Consider the following 19,464-nt stretch of genomic DNA (forward strand, 5'->3'; position numbering starts at 1 on the left):
AGAACATTCTTGATGTCCACACTGGCATGTGCAGCGGCCTGCAAGGCTGCCTGTAGAATGGGGGGAGGACAAATGGAGGAGGGTCGGACCTCCCAAACTCTGGGACAAGTCGTTGAGGGGCTAGGGAAGGGGTGACGGAAGAGGAAAAGGGAAGCTGTCTGGTCTGAGGGAGTCGACTCCGGTACCTCTTCCCCATTCCACACTCTGCCAAACATCACCCCATGACCCACCTGCATAGGGCCTGAGAGCGTGCTGGGGTTGTCCAGTGGAAGGCCTGTGATGATGGTCACCATGCCACTCGGGTCCTCCTCACCTGCCCCCTGGGCCAGAGTCAGCTGTTTGCAGCTGTCCAGGATCTTATAGAGCGTCCTGGTGGGAGCAGGGGGAAGGCAGGCCAAGCCCCAGCATTAGCACAGCCTGCACCAGATCTCCAGGGCACAGAGGAAGCTGGGGGTGAGGAGGGCACCAGGAGAGAGCGAGAGAAACCAGGCAGCCCAGAGCAGTGGGTCCTGGAAGCTGGCCCTGGAGGACATGCTACAGGGACTGGGCAAAGGTTCAATGAGTGAGGAAGCTGAGCCCAAGGATCTCAGGGCCACGGGGGCTCAGATGCTGGAGCGACTTCTCACTCCATCTAAGGTGAGACCTGCAGGAGGCCTCTGGCAGAATGAGCCTGGCCCCGCGCTGGTCCTGCTGCCTGTTACAGAATTCTCCGGCCCCGTCCCTCTGTCCTGGGGAGTGCCCACAGAGGAGCAAGGTAGGCAGCCTATCTGAGGTTCTAGGGGTGGGGGCTGAAATTTTACCAGGCATCTGCATCCTGCCTCTTCAGCTTATGCCGCTCAAAGCTCTTCCCCACCTCTTTCTGGCAGCGAATGTACCTGCAAAGGAGACGAGAGAGTGAAGGTTGGGGGTAGGGGAGAGGGAGGGCACCTCATACAAAGCAGGCCATTGTGGCGCAGGGGACCCAGTTTTATGGCGGGGGGGCCCGTCTCCCACATCACAGGTCTGTTTGGAGTCATTTTGAAGTGGCTTCCTAGCTGCTGAGCCCAGCTTGCTTTTCCTCCTGATAACATCAATTCTTTGGTTCCTCCCTGGGGAGGAGCTGGGAGGGGAGAAGCAGCAGATGCTTTTCAAGTCAGTGCTTCTGGAGACAAGGTCCAAACAAGCAGGCTTTGTGTAGCTTTCTGACCAGGCAAGGGCAGATGCAGAGGAGGGGTGGGCCAGACAGCAGAGAGCAGGGAGCTTTCTCCCTCTTCCGTACACCCAGCGTCTAGTGCTTTTCTGGCCCCAAAGGCCAGAAGGAAGAGCCTGTTGTGCTGGGCTGAGCACCTATACACTGCCATCTGTCCCCGCAGCCCCATGGGAAGCCCCTGGGCAGCCCCGATGAAGGCACTCCCACCTTGGTCAACCTGATCACCTAAAGCGGGAGAACCTCCTGCAAAGGAGTCCACAGCTTGGAGGTGGGGGCTTGTTCCCCTCTCCCCAGTCACAGTGATCTCATGTTTGCCCCAGAGGTAGATGGACAGCAGGTCACTGTTCCCCAACAGGGCTCCTGGTTCCTCCAATCGCTGTCTATTTCAGCACCTAAGACCCTGACTTCTAATTATGTCTTCAGCCTCCCTCCCCAGGCAGTGAGCCAACTGTGAGCAGGGGCCACGTGTCTTACACGAGGAACACACGCATTTGTTGTCTGGGCTCAGCATAGGTCCAGCCAGGCCTGCACTCACCTGTTCCCTTTTTTAAACTCTGCCTCCAGGTATCGGATCCCATCCCGGGCCCCGGGATGTTCCTTCTTCAGCAAATCCAGGCCATCGATCACTGGCGGGCAAGATGGGGGTGGGGGAACGACAAAACAGATAAGCTCAGGCTGTCGTGACATGGAGCTCTGCAGAAGCATCTGCACTCACTCTAGGACACACTGCAGGAAAAGGGACCGTAGCTCCTACAGGAATCCTGAAGTTCTTTCAAAGACTGACCTTCCGCCAACAATGTATTTGGCAACTTACCAACTGCTTTCACTTAGATTTTCTCATCTGTTTCTCCCAACCATCTTGTGAGTCAGGGTTTAACAGGGATTGTCATGCCCACTTCGCAGATGAAATGACTGAAGTTCAGAGAGGTGGCAGGACGTGACCAAGGCCACTGTGTGTAAACTGGCCCCAAGTAAGGGTCTCTCAATCCCAAGTCAGATTCTCTTTTAGCCACACTCTCTGCTCCTACCTCTCCAATATACTTACCTGTCCTTGGGATGATGACAATGAAGCGGCCACTGGTGGCCAGCTGGCGGATGACAGGGAGGTGGTGGCAAAGGGCTTGGGTGTCAGGGACGAGGTAGGGAGACATTGCTGACTGGGCCTTGGGCTGCTGCAGGCTCCCTTCCAGCTGAGAGACCTCGAGCTGTTGAGAGAAGGCAGAGTGGGTGGAGCTGCATGCAGCCTGGGCAGGGGAAGAATGGTACTCAAGGTGGTTCTTATGGGGCTCCTCCTGCTGCCAATGGTAACAAGGGACCCCTTCGACGAATGGCCTCATAGGAAAAGTAGACAGAAACAAGGGTTAAAGGAAAGAGGAAGAGAAAGAGAAGGAAAAGAGACAGAAGTGAAGGCAGAAGGGAGCACGAAAGCTCAGTGACAAGTCAGCAGTTGGAAGGCAGTCTAGGAGGCTGGGAGGGTAGCCAGGGCAAGGTGGAGAGCCACAGCGGGCAGAACAGGGGCTGAAGCTGGAGGGCTGAGGACGTGCCAGGGGCTTTAGGCAATAACCAGATCAAGAGCAGAAGGAGCGCGGGGCCCCAACTTCTTACCTGAAGCCGTAGCTGGGCCATGTCTCTCATTAGCCTGTTCCGCCGAGCTTCCTCCTGTGCCTACAAGGGGAAAATACCAGGTGCTAAGCTTGGACAAGAAGCTGGGGGAATATTCCTTTCTCCAGTGATCAAGAAGACCAAAAGGGATTCCTGGGGTCGGAAATAGGTACGGCCTCATATAAAGTCAGCTCTCTATCACTCCTGCTAAGTGAGGGGAAGGGAGGCGTGGGAGGAAAAATATCCCTCCTGTGTAATCTGAACACATTCCATTAGCAGCCCACAGAAGCTCACGCCTCCCGGGGAGAGAGGGAGGGGATGGCACCTGTCTGTGCCTCAGGATTCCACCTCCGCTCCTCTCAATCTGTCCTTCCTCCCAGGGGATACCATCCACGCACCCCTTCGCTTTCTATCATCATCCACTTGCCAACTTCTTCCAAAATCTGCAGCTTCAGCCCAGACCTGACCACTCCTGAGTTCCAGACGCACATACCCAAATGCCTACTTGACAGCCCAACCTGCTTCTCATCCTCTAGTGTTCCCCAGCTTGCTAAGTAAACCACCATCTGCCAAGTCAGAAAGCTAGCTGGCTTTGACTTTTCCCTCTCTTTCAGCCCCAGAGGTTATCAGCCTCCCAGTCCTGTCAACTGTACCTCCTAAAAAATCATTCACATCCCTCTATCTTCAACGTGCAGCCCTGGTCTATGCCAGTACCTCCCACCTTGACTATTATAACCACCTTCTTTTTGGTCTCTGCCTCCAGCCCAATTCACTTTCTCTGCCTGCAACCAAGGCAATCTTTCAAAAACCATCTGCTGTCCACCATGGCCCTGACTAAAAGTCCTGTGATGGTTTTCCTTTGTCTTCTAGATGAAGTCCAAATTCCTTAGTACGGTCTAAAGATGGGGACTTATTCTAAAAGACATGGGGAGCCACTGAAGGCTGTTTGACAAGCAAACTGGCATCATCAGAGTGATGCTTTAAAATATTAATCTGGAATGTATAATCTCATCCTAATCATAAGAAGACACCAGACAAAGCCAAGTAAGGGACATTCTACAAAACAACTGAACAACACTCCTTAGAACTGTCAAGATTATAAAAGACAAGGAAAGGGACTTCCCTGGTGACGCGGTGGTTAAGACTCTGGGCTCCCAATGCAGGCGGCATGGGTTCGATCCCTGGTCAGGGAACTAGATCCCACACGCTTGCCACAACTAAGGAGCTCGCCTGACTAAGACCCGGCGCAACCAAATAAATAAATAAATTTTTTTTAAAAAAAAGACATGGAAAGACTGAGGAGACATTAAAACAATCAAATGTAATGTGGGATTCTGGAAAAGAAAATAGACATTTACAGGAAAACTAGTGAAATCTGAATAAAGTCTAGAGTTAACAGGATTGTACCAATCCTAACTTCTTAGCTTTGATAATTATACTATGGTTATGAAGTGTCCACCTCTTACCCGCCTGCGGAGTGTCCCCTTCGAGAAACTCTGGTAGAGAAAACAAAGAAGGGAGGCAGAAGACCAGACCCATCGGGAAAGAGGGGTCCCTAAACCAGGCAGACACTAGAGCCCAGAGAGTAGGAGCAGCGCCCCGCCTGGCTTGCAGAGAAGCTCAGCTCCCACAGTAGCTTAGAACGAGGACAAGAGCCTGGTCTTTCCAATTCCAGAGCCTTGGCTCTGCCACTGATACCTCCTCCTTTGTCATTCTGCGCTTCCTCGTCTATAAAATGAGGCTGCAAGCACCCACCTCACAGGGCTATTACAGGGTTAAATGAGATGGCACATGGAAAACTCCCGATAAATGATGGGAGATGGCACTATGACAAGGACCACGCTGCTGCTGCCAGGGGATAAACCCCTTGGGGTGGAAACGTGACTCAGGCAGAGCAGGAGGCAGTCCCAGCAGGCAGCGTGGCCTGGGTCCACCGTGGCCTGTGGTGTCTAGCACCACACCAGAGGGGCTTTCAAATATTCCGTGCCCCCAGGAGGAGTCTTCGGGACCTTTAGGCCAGAGGAAATGCCTGCAAACACTCTAACATTTTTTGAAGCTGTGTGACTTCCCCATAATTATTTTTGTAACCCCCCGTGTTTTCCCCTATGCAACAGCAATGAAAGTCTTAACACAAAAGGTTAGTTTTTAACAAAACGTGCTTGCTTTTAAAGCAGCAAGGAGGGGGGTTTCTGGGGAGACTGTGCCCCTTCCCATCCGCAGGAAGGGGGTGCTCAGAGGTCGGGGAGCCTGGGGCTGGGGAAAGGAAGAACATGGGGGAGGAGACTGGCTTGAGATGAAGAAGAACCCCTGGGCTTGCCAAGACACGTGGGCCGTGCTTCCCGCGCCAGACACCACCCCCCCAAATGTACTGGTGCCACTTAGCTTGGGGAGGACAACACGCCCAGGGTTGTGCAGGCCCCACTAAAGAACCCACAGTGTTGCTCACAAAGTATTAGCCTCACAAGAGAAAGGCCTGTCTTGTTTGCTGCTGTAACCCTCATGCCTAGGATGCTGACGGGTCTGGCACAGAGCAGCTTCTCAGTAAATATTTGTGGAATGAATGACTGACTGGAAAAGAGGTAACACAGGCCACCTCCTACTCTTTGAGGCTTCTGTGGGACGGGAGGGTTCCTGCATGGTGTCTGATGCCAGGATCCCTCCACTCCTCCGTCTTCATCCCTCGAAAAGGGAAGGGAAAGGAGCATTTTGCTGAGCACACATACTCCACAGCACACACTCCATAATGCAAAGTGCAAAGTGCCTGCCATTCACTATCATTCCACAGTCACAGCAACCCCATAAAGCTGATTCAACTATTCCTGTGTAACCGATGAGGAAACAGAATTAGCAAGGTTAAGTGACTTGCTCAATTCAGACTAGGAGGTGACAGAGATGGCCCTCAATCCCCAGTCAGTCTACATACAGGCCCGGTGCCAGGCTGCCCCTGCTCAAAGCAACCCTCACTCCCTATCAGCCCTCAGTTCCCTCCCCGGGCTCGGTCTCCCCGGCCCCGATGACCAGGTTCTTCAGTCGAGGGCCACCAGTGTGTCTGAGCCTGACCCTGGGTTTCTCGGTGAGACCATGGGAGAGGAGCGGCCAGGGAGGGGAAGCCTGACTCACCATGCGGAACTGGGCCTGGGCCTGCTGCAGCAGGCTCTCCTGCTCAGACTGGGCGATGCTGACGAAGATGCCGACCTCTGGGTTGAACTGCAGGATGCTGCCTTGCAGGCGGGCAACGAAGTGGCCAAAGCTGCGAATGCAGCAGATGCGCACGACCGTCTGTGAGGAGACGTGGGAGGCGGCCCGGCTGAGCAGGGCCCTCCAGGCCTGCTGGCCCCCGGCCCCTCCCCTCCGCCGTCCCTGCCAGCCCAGCCAACTCAGCAACACGGGCTCCCTCATAAGGCCTGTGGTCTGTGGGGTGGAAAAGAGGAGCACCGAGGCCCAGGGCCTCTAGCTAATGGAAAAGGAGTGAGCAAGTAGGGTAAGGCACTCCCAGAAGGACTAGAAAAGCAGGACTCAGGGCTGAGAAGAAAGAGACAAGGGCACGGGCTGGGAGGATGAGACCTGGGTTCTTATGCCATCTTTCTCTGGGTCTCAGATCCTAATGTGTAAAATGAAAGGACAAACTAGATCACCATTTCCAACTTATGTTTTTGGTCAGCAAAACCCTTCTTTCCCCATCAAACAAAAATCTTATCTAGAATGCTAAAATATAAAACAGATTATCAAGCCAAGCTGGAGGAGGAACCAACGCGGGGGTGGGGGTGGTGTGTGCGTGCGTGTGTGTGTTGGGGACGGGGGCCGGGACGCCTGTCCACTTGGCTTCCCTTTGCTGCCCCAAGACGGCCCATGTGGTGACACAGATTCAAGGGTGAAAGTCACTGGACTAAATGGGTAGCACATTCCCTTCCAGCTCCAACTTTCTGACTGTTTGCTGGTCAGCTTAGAGGAGGCTGGGCTCAGAAGAGAAAAGAGACCAACAGAGATTTCAAAGCCCTAATAATTTACTTGTTTTGTCCTCTCCAAAAGGTGGAGAAAGGGGAAGGAGGCTTGTTCTACAAAGGGAGACACTACCAACAGCAAACCTGTGGAAGGACATCCTGCCAAGAAGGAAAGGAAGTCCAAATGGTTCACTGAGTGAAAGAGGACTCACAGCTGCAGCCCCAGGGACATGCTCCCTGTCTGGATGGAAGGCGTGCCTGCCCACCCCCTCCAGCCCTGAGCCCCTGCTTTGCTACTGAGTCTGATGAACAACAGAGCCTGTGGTGTGAGAAATGATATCCTCACCTCCTCTGAGGTGCTGAGCAAGAGCCGATCCGTGTCAAAGTTAAAGCGTCTGTGGGCAGCCCGCAGGGGAGGCAGGTTGCGAAGTGCCATGTCCTCTGGGAGCAGCAAGCTAGACGGGAGGTCAGGCAGTTCACAACCTTCAAGAAGATCCTGGACCTCAGGACACAGGACCAGGCCTGGGGAGAAAGAGGATACATGAGACCACCTGCCCTAGGGAGCCCCCAGTCAGAGGGACACAGTCCTTCCTCAGAGGCTGTGAGACAGGACATACTCCTCAGACACAAAGTGGGGAGAGATTGGGGGGGAGAAAGGAGAGATGGGTACACAGGGCCATCAGGCAGAGCTTTAGGAGACCAGAGCTGGGAGGGTTAGAGGACTGCTCAGACTGGGACGGCCCCCTGACAGAGGGACAATTACACTAGGATGGATGTGAGAGGAGGAGCTCTGGAAGAAGGAATGGATTGCCCTTGGGTGAGTCCAGAGGTAGGAGAAGGTGATTTCCAGCTGGAAGGTGGCAGAAGGGGATGAACCAGACAGATGGGCTCTGAAGGTCAAGGTCAATTCTCAGTGAGGAAGGCATCAGTGCCACACCAGTGACTGGGGCTGGCTCACAGGCTCCCCTCACTCTGCTCTTGCCACTCCACTGCCTACCCCAGGGAGCACACTCCCTGATGGACCAGGCCACCTGCCCACAGCGGGGCAGTGTTGGGGCAGGAAACCAGAGAGGCCCAGACCACAATGACTGCTGTGTGTTAGGGAGGCTAGGCAGTGAATCCCATTAACCTCCTTACCCTAAGGGCCAGGTTACCAGGAAAGGGGGAGGCGGGCTTTGTGGGGCCAGTGAGGGAGAGAGAGGGAGGACAGTGCCAGGGACTCACTCACCAGACTCTTGGAGTTCGCCAGCAGCTGGCAACAGATTAAGCAACACAGACAGGCGGTTCCACAGACTTTGAGAGCTCTTGAGGGAGAGAGAGAAGAGGAAGCCTTCAGCTGGGGCAGTGCTGGAGGCTGGCAGTGAACAAGAAAAGCACTATATCTGGGGGGTCTGGGGCTATGGTCACAGGCCTAGAAGCGTTTGAGAGAAAAATTAACAAAAGAGGCCAAGGGGGGCTCACGGAGGACTTGGAAAACAGGGAGGAATGAAGAAGCGGACCATGAAGCCTCACTGAACTTCATCAACCGCTGAAGGCTTGAAACCACAGGAGAAACTCTCTGGATCTTGGTAGTGGAAAAAGCTAGAGCATTGGAGGAAGCTTCTCCCTGTCTAGCACAAACTTTTCCTTTCAGCCCTCCACGTGCCCACACTGGGCCACCTCTCTGGGGATATGACCTGCACCCCCATCTTCACCAAACCGCCCTCGGTGACTAACAATGACTGACTAGCTGTCATCAGGCACAAGCACATGCCCAAGGCTGTGCCTGGCCCTGACCTAAACTCCCTCATCTAGGGAAGAGGGCGACCTGCAGGGAAAAGGGTCTTCCACAGCAGGCAGGTGTGCTACTAGAATAAAGCAACACTGAAGAAAAGTCTCAGGGCACTGGAGGCTCAAGATTAAGACTCTGAACCTGAGAAAGGAAGGAAAAGGTCACAATCATGCCAGCCAGTCTCAACAGCAGCCCGTCTCTGACACCACTCGCTCCAGCTACAGGACTCTCTTTAAGCCGTTTCCCTGCTTCACAACACCTGCACCTTGTCTGAACATCCTGTCACTTCCCAGTCTCATCTCTCTTGTCACTACTCAGTGCTCTCTCCTTTCTCTGGACTCCGGTGTTTACCTATCAAGGTTAGCCCTTGAACACATACTGTCTTAGACATTACTCATAATGGCAGGCATTATGCCTGGCGTTGGGGACACAAAGCAGAGTAAGCAGTGCTCTCACTTTCCCAGTCCACAAAATTTGTATCCCAGCCCAGGCCACAGACTCTTTGAGGGCGAAGGTCGTGCCTAATCCTTGCCCCGTAAAAAGCATAAGGAACCAGCACAGAGCAGGTGCTTGACAATAACTCTTGTCTTGACCAGCCCACCTGAGGGGATTCCCACACCCCATCCTGGCTGGCGCCCTCCCCTAACACCTTGGGACCTGACGGAGATCAGTGGGAGTGGAGTGACACACCTGCGCACACACAATGATGAGGTCGGGGTTAGTCCGTAGCCAGTCCAGGAAGACTTTCACAGCAGGAAGCAGGCCTTCGGCCATCAGGACTTGCAGCTTCTCCTGGATGCTGCGCTCATTCCGACAGGAGCGCCCACTAGACTCACTTCCCTCCGACTCAGAGCCCTCTTCAGAGGCTGGGGGTGGGTGACACAGAATCAGGATGAGCGACTAGTAGGCACATGGCAACAGGCTTCAGCTCTGTGGGGGGAGCATGCCCCAACCTGCTTGGACTCTTCTGAAGAATTCTGATGTGAAGAGAGGAATCAGGCTCCTGCCTAACTTTTCTAGGCCCACTAACTGGTTGCTTTTAAGTCAAGAGCCTGGTGCCTTTTAAAATACGAGCTAAGGGGCTTCCCCGGTGGTGCAGTGGTTAAGAATCTGCCTGCCAATGCAGGGGACATGGGTTCGAGCCCTGGTCCGGGAAGATCCCACGTGCCGCGGAGCAACTAAGCCCGTGCGCCACAACTACTGAGCCTGCGCTCTAGAGCCCGCGAGCCACAACTACTGAAGCCCGCGTGCCCTAGAGCCCGTGCTCTGCAGCAAGAGAAGCCACTGCAATAAGAAGCCCACAATACAACGAAAGAGTAGCCCCTGCTCGCCGCAACTAGAGAAAGCCCGTGCACAGCAACGAAGACCCAACGCAGCCAAAAATAAATTAATTAAAAAAAAAAAAACAAAAAACGAGCTAATTTGTGAGGTCTACAGCTACTCACTCAACTGATATTTATGATGTGCCTATACTGTGCAAAAGGCAGGGCAGACAGTCAGAAGGGAGCTACAGGTGGGGAGAAAAGGGGTACAGAATTAAAGAACTACTTCCAACTCCCAGCTCTTCAAATCTGCAGGTTAGAACACTAAGTAGTTCACACTCCAACTCTGAGCATCAGCTTCCTCATTTCTTTTATTCATTCTAAGTCCCAACCATGTGCCAAGCACTGTGTTAGGTAATGAGGATACAGTGATAGACAAAACATGGACTGCCCTGCCCTCAAGAGGCTTATGGTATTGGGGGGGACGGACAAACAAGTCAACGGACAATGTCACTTGAGTGGGAAAAGGCTGGAAGTTGCCAAGGTGCAGAGTCTACAGAAGCCCACAAGAAGCCTACCCTTGGAGGAATCCCAGACCAAGTGACTTTTAAGCTAAAATCTAGAGTGAGAATTAGCCAAACAATAGGCTCGGGGCAAGGGAGGAAATGTATGTTCCAGACCAAAGAAGCACTGTGCACAGAAGCTTGGAGGTAAAGAACAGAATTTAGAATAGGGATGATAACTCTTCCACCACAAGACTGCTGTGAAAATTAGATAAGACCCCCCAAAAACCCAACCTAATGCTTGGCATAGAGTAGATGCCGCAAATGCTCACTGATGCTGCTGACCAGGTGCTCCCTTTGCATCTCAGGGGAAGACCCTCAGGAGAACAGTCTCATTCTAATCCACCTGCCCTGGTGGGTGCTGGCTTTTCTAGCTTCCAGGAGCCCTGGTAGGACCTGGGATGGCACGGGAGGGAGTTACACCTGCAGCGCTGTGTAAGGAGAAAAGCCCCAAACCCACGGGGCAAGGTAGGAGTGGGAGGAGAATAAGACCATGAAGTCAGCTGGGAGCTGAGAATAAGGAAGTGAGCAGCAGAGGGGATTCCCAGGAAAAAACTCCAGGCCACACTACAGGCAGAAGCCAAAAGCAAGGCAGTGAGGGTGGGGATGAGAGGTACTCAAACAGAGAAAAAAGTGGCCTCTCTCAGATGAATGCCGATGATATGGAGGTGAGGACCAGAGCAAGATGATGAAGAGAGGCCCAAGTACCTGGCTCTGAGGGCTTGTCCACATCCCCATTGACACAGGGCCTGCGGCTGGCCAAGGTGGGAGCTTCGGTGGTGGGCTGGAGGAGCAGGTTGCTGAAGGTGGGGGCCAGTCGGAAGCAGCGTTTAGTCTGGAACATCTGGGTGGACATGGCTTGTAGATTGCTGGCAATGCTGGCCTCACTGGGGCCCAGTGGGCCGTTGAGGGATTCAGGAGCCTCTGACCTGGCCCGAGGTGGCTCCAGGGCTGGGGACCGTGTCCCTTCCTCGTCCTCCATATCTTCCAGGTCTGATCGGGACTCTTGACTGTTCATTTCTGAATCTGTCTCGGCATCAAAGGCCGTTCCCCCACCTTCGAGGCTCTTGTCGGAGCCACTGTCTGAGCCCTCACTGGCCCGGGCTGAGTCATGGCTTGAGTCTGAGTCAAAGCCTTCACTCAGGTCACTGTCATCACCAGCTTTGGGTGGGTGGCGCCGGCGGCGGAGGCAGGAGAGGCGGGAGAACTTCCGGCTCTTTCTGACCTCGCCATCTTGAGATGCTGCAGGAGGAGGCTCAGGACCCGGCTCCTCCTCCTTCTCCAAGGGTTCCTTGGACTCTGGTTCATCTGTGGAAAGAGGATGGTCAGGTGGGGCCTAGGGACAAACCGGAACGAGGACACTGGCAGGTGCTCTTTGACAGCACCTCCCCTGCCACACCTGTGTTCCCCTCCCATGATCCCCACACCTCATGCTAACCCTTCCACAGTCACAACCTCCCCCGTGCCTGCACCTGTGCCATCACTCTGGAATGCCGGGACGGGATTCTCGCCCTCTTCCAGCTCAGCTTGCAGCCGTATGTTGACATGATTGACAAGGTGGGAGAAGAGGGCCAGGGTGAAGGCAATGGCTGCACTGTACTGCTTGGATCCTAAAACCAGGAAAGCCAGCATTAGGGGCCCAGGGCCCTGAAGAGGAGTAGGCTCCATTAATTCCAACCTCATCTCACCTGTTCTCAACTCTTCCAAGGATCCAACTACCTCTGAAAACTTCCTCTAAGGTAAAAAAAAGACTTCTCAGGTCTCTTCACTCTCATCCTGTAATGTGGAATGTGCCAGCTCATCCTGCTTCCTCATGTAAGCTCATGGATGCTCTTGTCCCATCTCATGCTCCCTGGCTTTGATGCCTTCACGCAAGCGTCTCCCCATATGCCCCAAGCATCTTCGTACCCAGCCCTGCCTCTCCCTCCCTTCCATCCAACTTTGCTCAACATACACCTCCGGCAGAAAGGTTTCCAGAACTGCCTAACTGCCCCCACCCCCAGCAAGTCTGAATTCCGTCTGGATCATCAGCTAAGCATCTCAACCACTGTGTCTGCCTGGGTCCTGGCCAAGGGTATGTGTGTTTGTGGGTGCAGGAGGGCGGAGGGGGTGGGAATACGCTGTTGCCTTTGTTCATTCACTAGGAGCTTCTTTAGGGCAGGGTTCCTTGCCCCTCTCTCCCACAGCCAGGCAGCGACACAGGTAGTGAAGGGACTGCTTGTGGAAGCAAGTTTATGGATAAGGAGCTGCAGAAAAGGGTAGTGAGGATCCTAGAAGCCAGTCAGGGAGAAATGAGGGACAGAGGGAGAGTTACCTGCTCTCTTCAAGCTGTGCACACCCATAAGGCAGATGATGACCATTTGAAAGATGAGAAGGTCCGGGAGGAAAGCATATCCACTCTCATACTCCTCCTCATCCTCACTGGCCAGGCTGAGGTTGGGTGAGGAGGGCAGGTAGAAGAGACAGAGGTTGAAGTCCTCCAGGACTGACTGGCAAAGTGATGTCAGCTCTGAGTCCACAGAGCTATGGAAGGGCAGGATAACAGGGGAGGTCAGTGATGGGGGCTGGGGCAGGCAAAAAGAGGTGGGAATACAGGATTCAGAGAAAAGACCATAGGATCCTTAGGGGAGACTTCAGAAAGAGGAGCAGCGGTAATCAGTGCTTGCTGGTCTCCAAAGCAGACAGAATAACACGGGAAGGGCAGACACGCAGTGGAAGGGATGTGGGTAGGCTTCCCATTCGGCCACTCCTTCAACATCTAGTAAGCACCCACTGTGCCAGAGGGTAAGCCACCCAGAGAATGGGCACAGAACCTAGGGTGAGACAGTGAGGGATGCCAAGAAAGGACTAACCAGCTAAAGAATTTCCAATCAAAAGGCAGAATTCACCAGCCCACTCCCTCCTCTTCAAGTCCCCTGCCAGAAAGAAGCCATCATGGATGGGGCTCACAGGACACAGTTCTTACTCACACTCTCTTCCACTCACCTGCTTTTGGGCTGTAGGAGGCTTTGCAGATACATAAAGTTCACCAGCAACCTCTTAATGTCTTTACATCTGAAATGAGAGGAGCCCAAGGTAAATGGTGAACAGCTCCAGAGTCCCTATGGTCCTGCTGCACCAACTGCAGAAAGACCCCCTCTTCCCACAGGCCCCACTCACCGCTTCTTGCTGGGAGAGAGCTTCCGAGTCTCGCACTTCTTCAGCTGGTGGTACATTTTGGCTGCCTTGTCATACAGCCGCTTGAGGTTCCCATAGGCCCCCTCAAAGGACACTTCCGACTGGATGCTGAAGGAGACAGAGGTGAGCTACTGAGTTTTGGCAGAGGCAGAGGTGGAGAGGGGAAATGTCAGTGTTCCAGGGATTTAGGGAGCACTGTTTCTACTCAATACAGGCTGCCTCCCCTTCCATGTATGTACTCAGGGTGAAAGCTAACTTTCCTAATAAAATACACACATACAACTTCCAGATTAATCAGAGTAATGATGACGCCTGCATCTCCTCTGTATCTAGAAATGGGACAATTAATCTCACCGAATGTTACAAACTTAACTTAGTTACCATCCCTGAAATACACTATCCTTCATCTTTCTTAAAGCACAGAGCACTTAATAGGTAGCATTTAACAAGCATTTACTATGTGCAAGGATATTTACATACACGACTTCAGTTAATCCTCATGATATTCATTCAAAGGCAAATATGTACTGAGCACCCCACTCTGCGTCAGGCACTGTACCCTACTATTGTCCACATTTACAGATGAGGAAGTAAAGCCTGAGAGATCAAGTATAATGCAAAGGTCACATAACGGACTTCCCTGGTGGCGCAGTGGTTAAGAATCCGCCTGCCAATGCAGGGGACACAGGTTTGGTCCCTGGTCCAGGAAGATCCCACATGCCGTGGAGCAACTAAGCCCGTGCGCTACAACTACTGAGCCTGCGCTCTAGAGCCCACAAGCCACAACTACTGAAGCCCGGGTGCCTAGAGCCCGTGCTCCCCAACAAGAGAAGCCACCGCAATGAGAAGCCCGTGCACCGCAACAAAGAGTAGCCCCCGCTCGCCACAACTAGAGAAAAGCCCACGCGGGACAACGAAGACCCAACGTGGCAATCAATCAATCAAAGGTCACATAGCTAAAACATAGTAGAGCTGAGTCTCCAACCCAAGTCTGTCTTACCACAAAGCCTATGACCTTAACAGCATGCTATACTTTTTAAAAAATGTCTTGTTTTTCGAAACGTCTTTTAATTACAAAAAGCAGTGATAGAAAAGAAGAAATACATGTCAGTGGTGAATTAAATATAGCTACAAATTTTTTGATACTCCTTCCACTGAGAAGTGGGTTCTGTGTCACCTCCCCTTAAATCTTGGCAGGGGGTGAGGGTGGGAGACAACGACTATGCAACTGCTTTGACCAAGCGAATACTGCAGGAGCGACTCCACCAGGTTCCAGGCCCAGGCCTTAAGAGATTGACAGACTCTACTTCCAAGTTTCTTGGGTCATTATTTGCTGTCGGAGCTCTGAGCCACTATGTAAGAAGTCCATCTACCCTGAGGAAGATACCACATGGAGAGGACCTGAGACTCTATGGAGAGGGAGAGGGGTCCAGATGAACCAACCTTCCAGACATATCAGACCCCCAAATCAGCCAAATACCACTGACTGACCCTAGACAATGCCACCAGGAGGAGGACTGCCAAACTGAGCCCTAGCCAAATGCCTAACCCATAAACCATGAGATACAATTGTTTAAGCATAGTAGAGGAGGACCTTATTTGGCACCTCCCAAACCTGGATGTGCTTGGCTCTCTTTGAAAGTGATTCACCCTAAATCATGATTATGAATGTGATGAGGGATCCAGGACAAGTAAGGGGGGCATTCCCTGGAAGGCACGCAAGGAATGGGAAAGATGCAATGGGAGGTTATAAACCTGGTAATTGGGCTTCCCTGGTGGCGCAGTGGTTGAGAATCTGCCTGCCAATGCAGGGGACACGGGTTCGAGCCCTGATCTGGGAAGATTCCGCATGCTGCAGAGCAACTAGACCCGTGAGCCACAACTACTAAGCCTGCGCGTCTGGAGCCTGTGCTCCGCAACAAGAGAGGCCGCGATAGTGAGAGGCCCGCGCATCGCGATGAAGAGTGGCCCCCGCTCGCCGCAACTAGAGAAAGCCCTCGCACAGAAATGAAGACCGAACACAGCCAAAAATAAAAATAATAAATAATAAATAAATTAAAAAACAAAAAACAAAAAACCTGGTAATCATATTCAAGAATGAATACACAAACAACAAAGGCTGGACAGGGTGTGGAGAAAAGGGAACCCTCCTACGCTATTGGTGGGAATGTAAATTGGTGCAGCCGCTATGGAAAACAGTATGGAGGTTCCTCAAAAAACTAAAAATAGAGTTGCCATATGATCCAGCAATCCCACTCCTAGGCATATATCTAGACAAAACTATAATTCAAAAAGATACATGCACCCCTATGTTCATAGCAGCACTATTTATAATAGCCAAGACATGATAACAATCTAAATGTCCATTTACAGATGAATGGATAAAGATGATACATATATATATATATATATATACAATGAAATATTACTCAGCCATAAAAAAGAATGAAATAATGCCATCTGCAGCAACATGGATGGAACTAGAGATTATCATACTAAGTGAAGTAAGTCAGACAGAGAAAGACAAATAACATATGATATCACCTATATGTGGAATCCAAAATATGACACAAATGAGCTTATCTACGAAACAGAAACAGTCTCACAGACATAGAAAACAGACTTGTGGTTGCCAAAGTGGAAGTGGGGGTAGAGGAGAGATGGAGTGGGAGTTTGGGGTTAGCAGATGCAAACTATTATATATATACAGAATGGATAAACAACAAGGTCCTACTGTATAGCACAGGGAACTATATTCAGTATCCTGTAATAAACCATAATGGAAAAGAATATAAAGGAGAATGTATATATATGTATAACTGAACCACTTGGCTGTATGGCAGAAATTAACACAACATTGTAAATCAACTATATTTCAATTAAAAACAAAAATGAATACAGTGGATGGAAGGCCAGTCTGTAGTGATCTAGTAAAGGAACAGGGTAAATATTTGTTGATACAGGAAACAGGTTTCCTTGACCAGGAAGGCAGAATTAGGTTATTTACTTTACACCTTAGTAGCTGACCATTTAACCTATGAAGACCACCCTTATTCCCTTTAGGCTTTGAAGCCCAGTTCACTATATAACTTCTTCTGAGATAGATTTGGCTTCTCAAGTAGACTTTGGCCCTGATTAGGTGGCAACAGTGAGTTTCCTGGCAGTTTATGTCTCACTAAAACTTAACCAATGGCATTCTCATTTACCTATCAGTCTCATGTGCATTTGGTTATGGTGACTTAGTAACCTAAGCCTAATCAATTTTGGGTGCCCTGAAAAAATTGTTTTTTCATTCTAAGAGCTAACTGTGAGATCCAGGGAAGCAGTGATCCACCCTGTTAAACTTGTCCCCCCATGCTGTCATCTCTGTCACCTCAAGACACTGAAGCTCTACAGTTCTGAAGTTCTTGTCAGAGGCTACTTTGGTACCATTTTATCAACTATATCAAATTTATTTCCTTCTTCAGGAAGGCAGCAATCCTGTTATTTCATGGTAGCAGACAGCTAATTCAGCTGCCCAAGTATCTACAAGTCCAGGTGGCTGTGTGAAAAGCAGCAGGCCTGCGTCATGATGCCCCTGAGAGAAGGGACCCCCTCAATCTTAGCATTCTCCTATCTATCTCACCCAGGAGCTAGAGAAGGGAGAAAGGGAAGAGAGAAAACAAAGCAGGAATTGTGCAGACATGAAAGTAGGGCTGGGGAAAGAGCTGGCAAATACTCACCAGCGCAGGTAGCAATACATGGCTTCCACATTATAGTACTTGCTGCCGGCAAGGGTGCCCAGCTGGTTGAAGGGCATTCCTGGAGAGAAAGAGAAGTCACACAGTCTGTAGCCATAATACTCACTGAAAGCTGCAAGGTGCAACCCACGTTAAGCATCAGAGAACTCATGGGGAGAACAGTGGGTCTGCAGGCGACACTGGTGTCTCAGGTGATCAGCAGCTTAATCTTGCTCCTCCAGGGCGTTATCTATTCTAGACTCACTTCCTATCAGTCTAAGTCCACCTGGACCACCAGGGATTTCAGCACTGACGGCTGCCATTCCTTCAGCAGCAGCTGTGCCTCTTCCAATGCTGACTGAACTCCATGGAGCCCTCTCCTCTATCTCAGTTCAGTCTCTCACCTCTGAGTTCTCCTTCCTACATGCTAATCCCCATCTTTCCCTGTAATGGAACCTTATCCCTTCCCTCTCTGTGCCTCCATGGGGGCAGCTGAAGTACGGTCTCCTCTTTCTACAGAAACCTCAGGAACAGGAAAGCCATCTTGTCTCTCCCTCTTCTTCTGCCTCCTTCCTTCTTAGTTCAAGACTTTCCCATTTCTCTTCTCCTTCCACCATCTTCTGAGTGTGTGTTACAAGAGGCAGAATGCAGAACCAAGGTGAAGTATGAAAGAATTGAGAGTGGGTGGGAAGGACCTAGGGGGAATTGAGTATGGCCTGCCTGCCATCTCAACATTGTCTTCCTCTTGGAAAATGCTGCTGGGTTGGGAGGTCCCAGTGGGGGGGTCCACTTACCAATCTGGGGAGCCACTGACAGGGCTTGGTAGTAAAATCTCTCAGCTAGCAGCTCAGTGTCTACGCCAGCTAATTCATTCTGATATCGTGCTGCAGGACGGAGAGGAGGAAAAGAAATACAATGATTCCGTGTTTCAGAAAAACCTCCCCTCATCTGGGAGTCTACTCTGGAGAACTGTAATAAGAGCCCGGGAGGAAGATACCTGAGCTAGAAGGCAGGCTGCTTGGGTCTCTGGCACAGTCTTAAGTCTGCATGACTATGGGCAAATTGTTCAACTCTCTCTTCCTTGCTGGTAGGTCCAAAATGTAAAGAATATTTAGTGTTTGTAAAGTAAAGAGGCTCTTCTTGATTATCTCTTCCCAATGAAGGGGCTGCAGCATATATAAATGCTTGAAAAGACTTCTGATATTTGGTTCTGGAATTCAACTGCTCAGTTCTAGAGAGAAGACATTACTAATGACACTTGGTCAATCTACTGTGAAACAGCTGATTCTCTCTGTGCCCCCTGCCTATAAAGGGTCCAGGAGTGGGATGGGGGCAGGGAGACAAGCCTCAGATCAATAAAGGATAATGCGTCTGACAGCCACACACCGGCAGCCTAATGACAGAACCTTTGTCTATCAGGACTAGAGACCCGGGGGCCATAAAGCAAGAGAGTACTTTTCCATTCTGAGAAACATATTTCAGGCAGGTAAGTCTTCCCTGAGGTCTAACTGCAATTCCTCTAGGAATCCATGAAGAGTAAACCCCAAAGGAGAAAGACATCAAATTAAAATCTTCCTGGGCTTCCCTGGTGGCGCAGTGGTTGAGAATCCGCCTGCCAATGCAGGGGACGCGGGTTCATGCCCCGGTCCGGGAAGATCCCACATGCCGCGGAGCAGCTGGGCCCGTAAGCCATGGCCGCTGAGCCTGCGCGTCCGGAGCCTGTGCTCCGCAACGGGAGAGGCCACAACAGTGAGAGGCCCGCGTACCGCAAAAAAAAAATAAATAAAATCTTCCTAACCCACCACTGAAACCAGGTTATCACCCTGACTTTCTTAAAGTGCAAAGACATTTTCCTTCTTTGTGTATTCACCATCCTTTTTGACTCATGAACAAACAGTGAAAAGAAGGAAACACTGTAAACAGACTGGCGGGGAAAAGTTATCAGAGGCCAAACTGCTCTTCCTGCTCTCCAATCATGTAAAGGGTGGTACCAACAAGAGCAGTTGGAGCCTGTCCTGTAGCCCAAAACAGAAAAAAATGAAAGGTTCGGATTCTTACACAAATCCCCCAGGTACACTAGACATCGGTGGCATGCCATCTGGGCCCAATCCATCTCCTTCCCTGAGGCAGACACTGGCTTCTTGCATCCTGAGAAAAAGAGAGAGAGAGAGAGAGAGAGAGAGAGAGAGAGAGAGAGAGAGAGAGAGAGACGGAGAGACGGAGGGAGGGAGGGAGGGAGG

The 19,464-nt window shown here is 51.4% G+C and overlaps 1 protein-coding gene across 1 annotated transcript in view; it reads right to left on the reverse strand.

Moving 5' to 3' along the window:
* The window catches only part of SMG5 (SMG5 nonsense mediated mRNA decay factor), a 23,576-nt gene that overhangs the window by 789 nt on the left and 3,323 nt on the right, over nt 1-19,464 (reverse strand). Inside the window, exons 4-21 of the mRNA XM_028488152.2 lie at nt 19,283-19,372; nt 18,019-18,108; nt 17,228-17,306; nt 13,488-13,613; nt 13,314-13,382; nt 12,643-12,851; nt 11,801-11,938; nt 11,037-11,636; nt 9,194-9,369; nt 7,961-8,036; nt 7,079-7,254; nt 5,912-6,070; nt 2,795-2,854; nt 2,235-2,394; nt 1,725-1,815; nt 801-875; nt 231-369; nt 6-50 (exon numbers count right to left, since the gene is read on the reverse strand). Of these exons, the coding sequence (XP_028343953.1) occupies nt 6-50; nt 231-369; nt 801-875; nt 1,725-1,815; nt 2,235-2,394; nt 2,795-2,854; nt 5,912-6,070; nt 7,079-7,254; nt 7,961-8,036; nt 9,194-9,369; nt 11,037-11,636; nt 11,801-11,938; nt 12,643-12,851; nt 13,314-13,382; nt 13,488-13,613; nt 17,228-17,306; nt 18,019-18,108; nt 19,283-19,372 (2,558 nt within the window). The remainder of the gene's footprint in view (nt 1-5; nt 51-230; nt 370-800; nt 876-1,724; nt 1,816-2,234; nt 2,395-2,794; nt 2,855-5,911; nt 6,071-7,078; nt 7,255-7,960; nt 8,037-9,193; nt 9,370-11,036; nt 11,637-11,800; nt 11,939-12,642; nt 12,852-13,313; nt 13,383-13,487; nt 13,614-17,227; nt 17,307-18,018; nt 18,109-19,282; nt 19,373-19,464) is intronic.

The sequence above is a fragment of the Physeter macrocephalus genome, chromosome 4 (assembly GCF_002837175.3).
Source record: "Physeter macrocephalus isolate SW-GA chromosome 4, ASM283717v5, whole genome shotgun sequence".
Lineage (NCBI taxonomy): Eukaryota > Metazoa > Chordata > Mammalia > Artiodactyla > Physeteridae > Physeter > Physeter macrocephalus.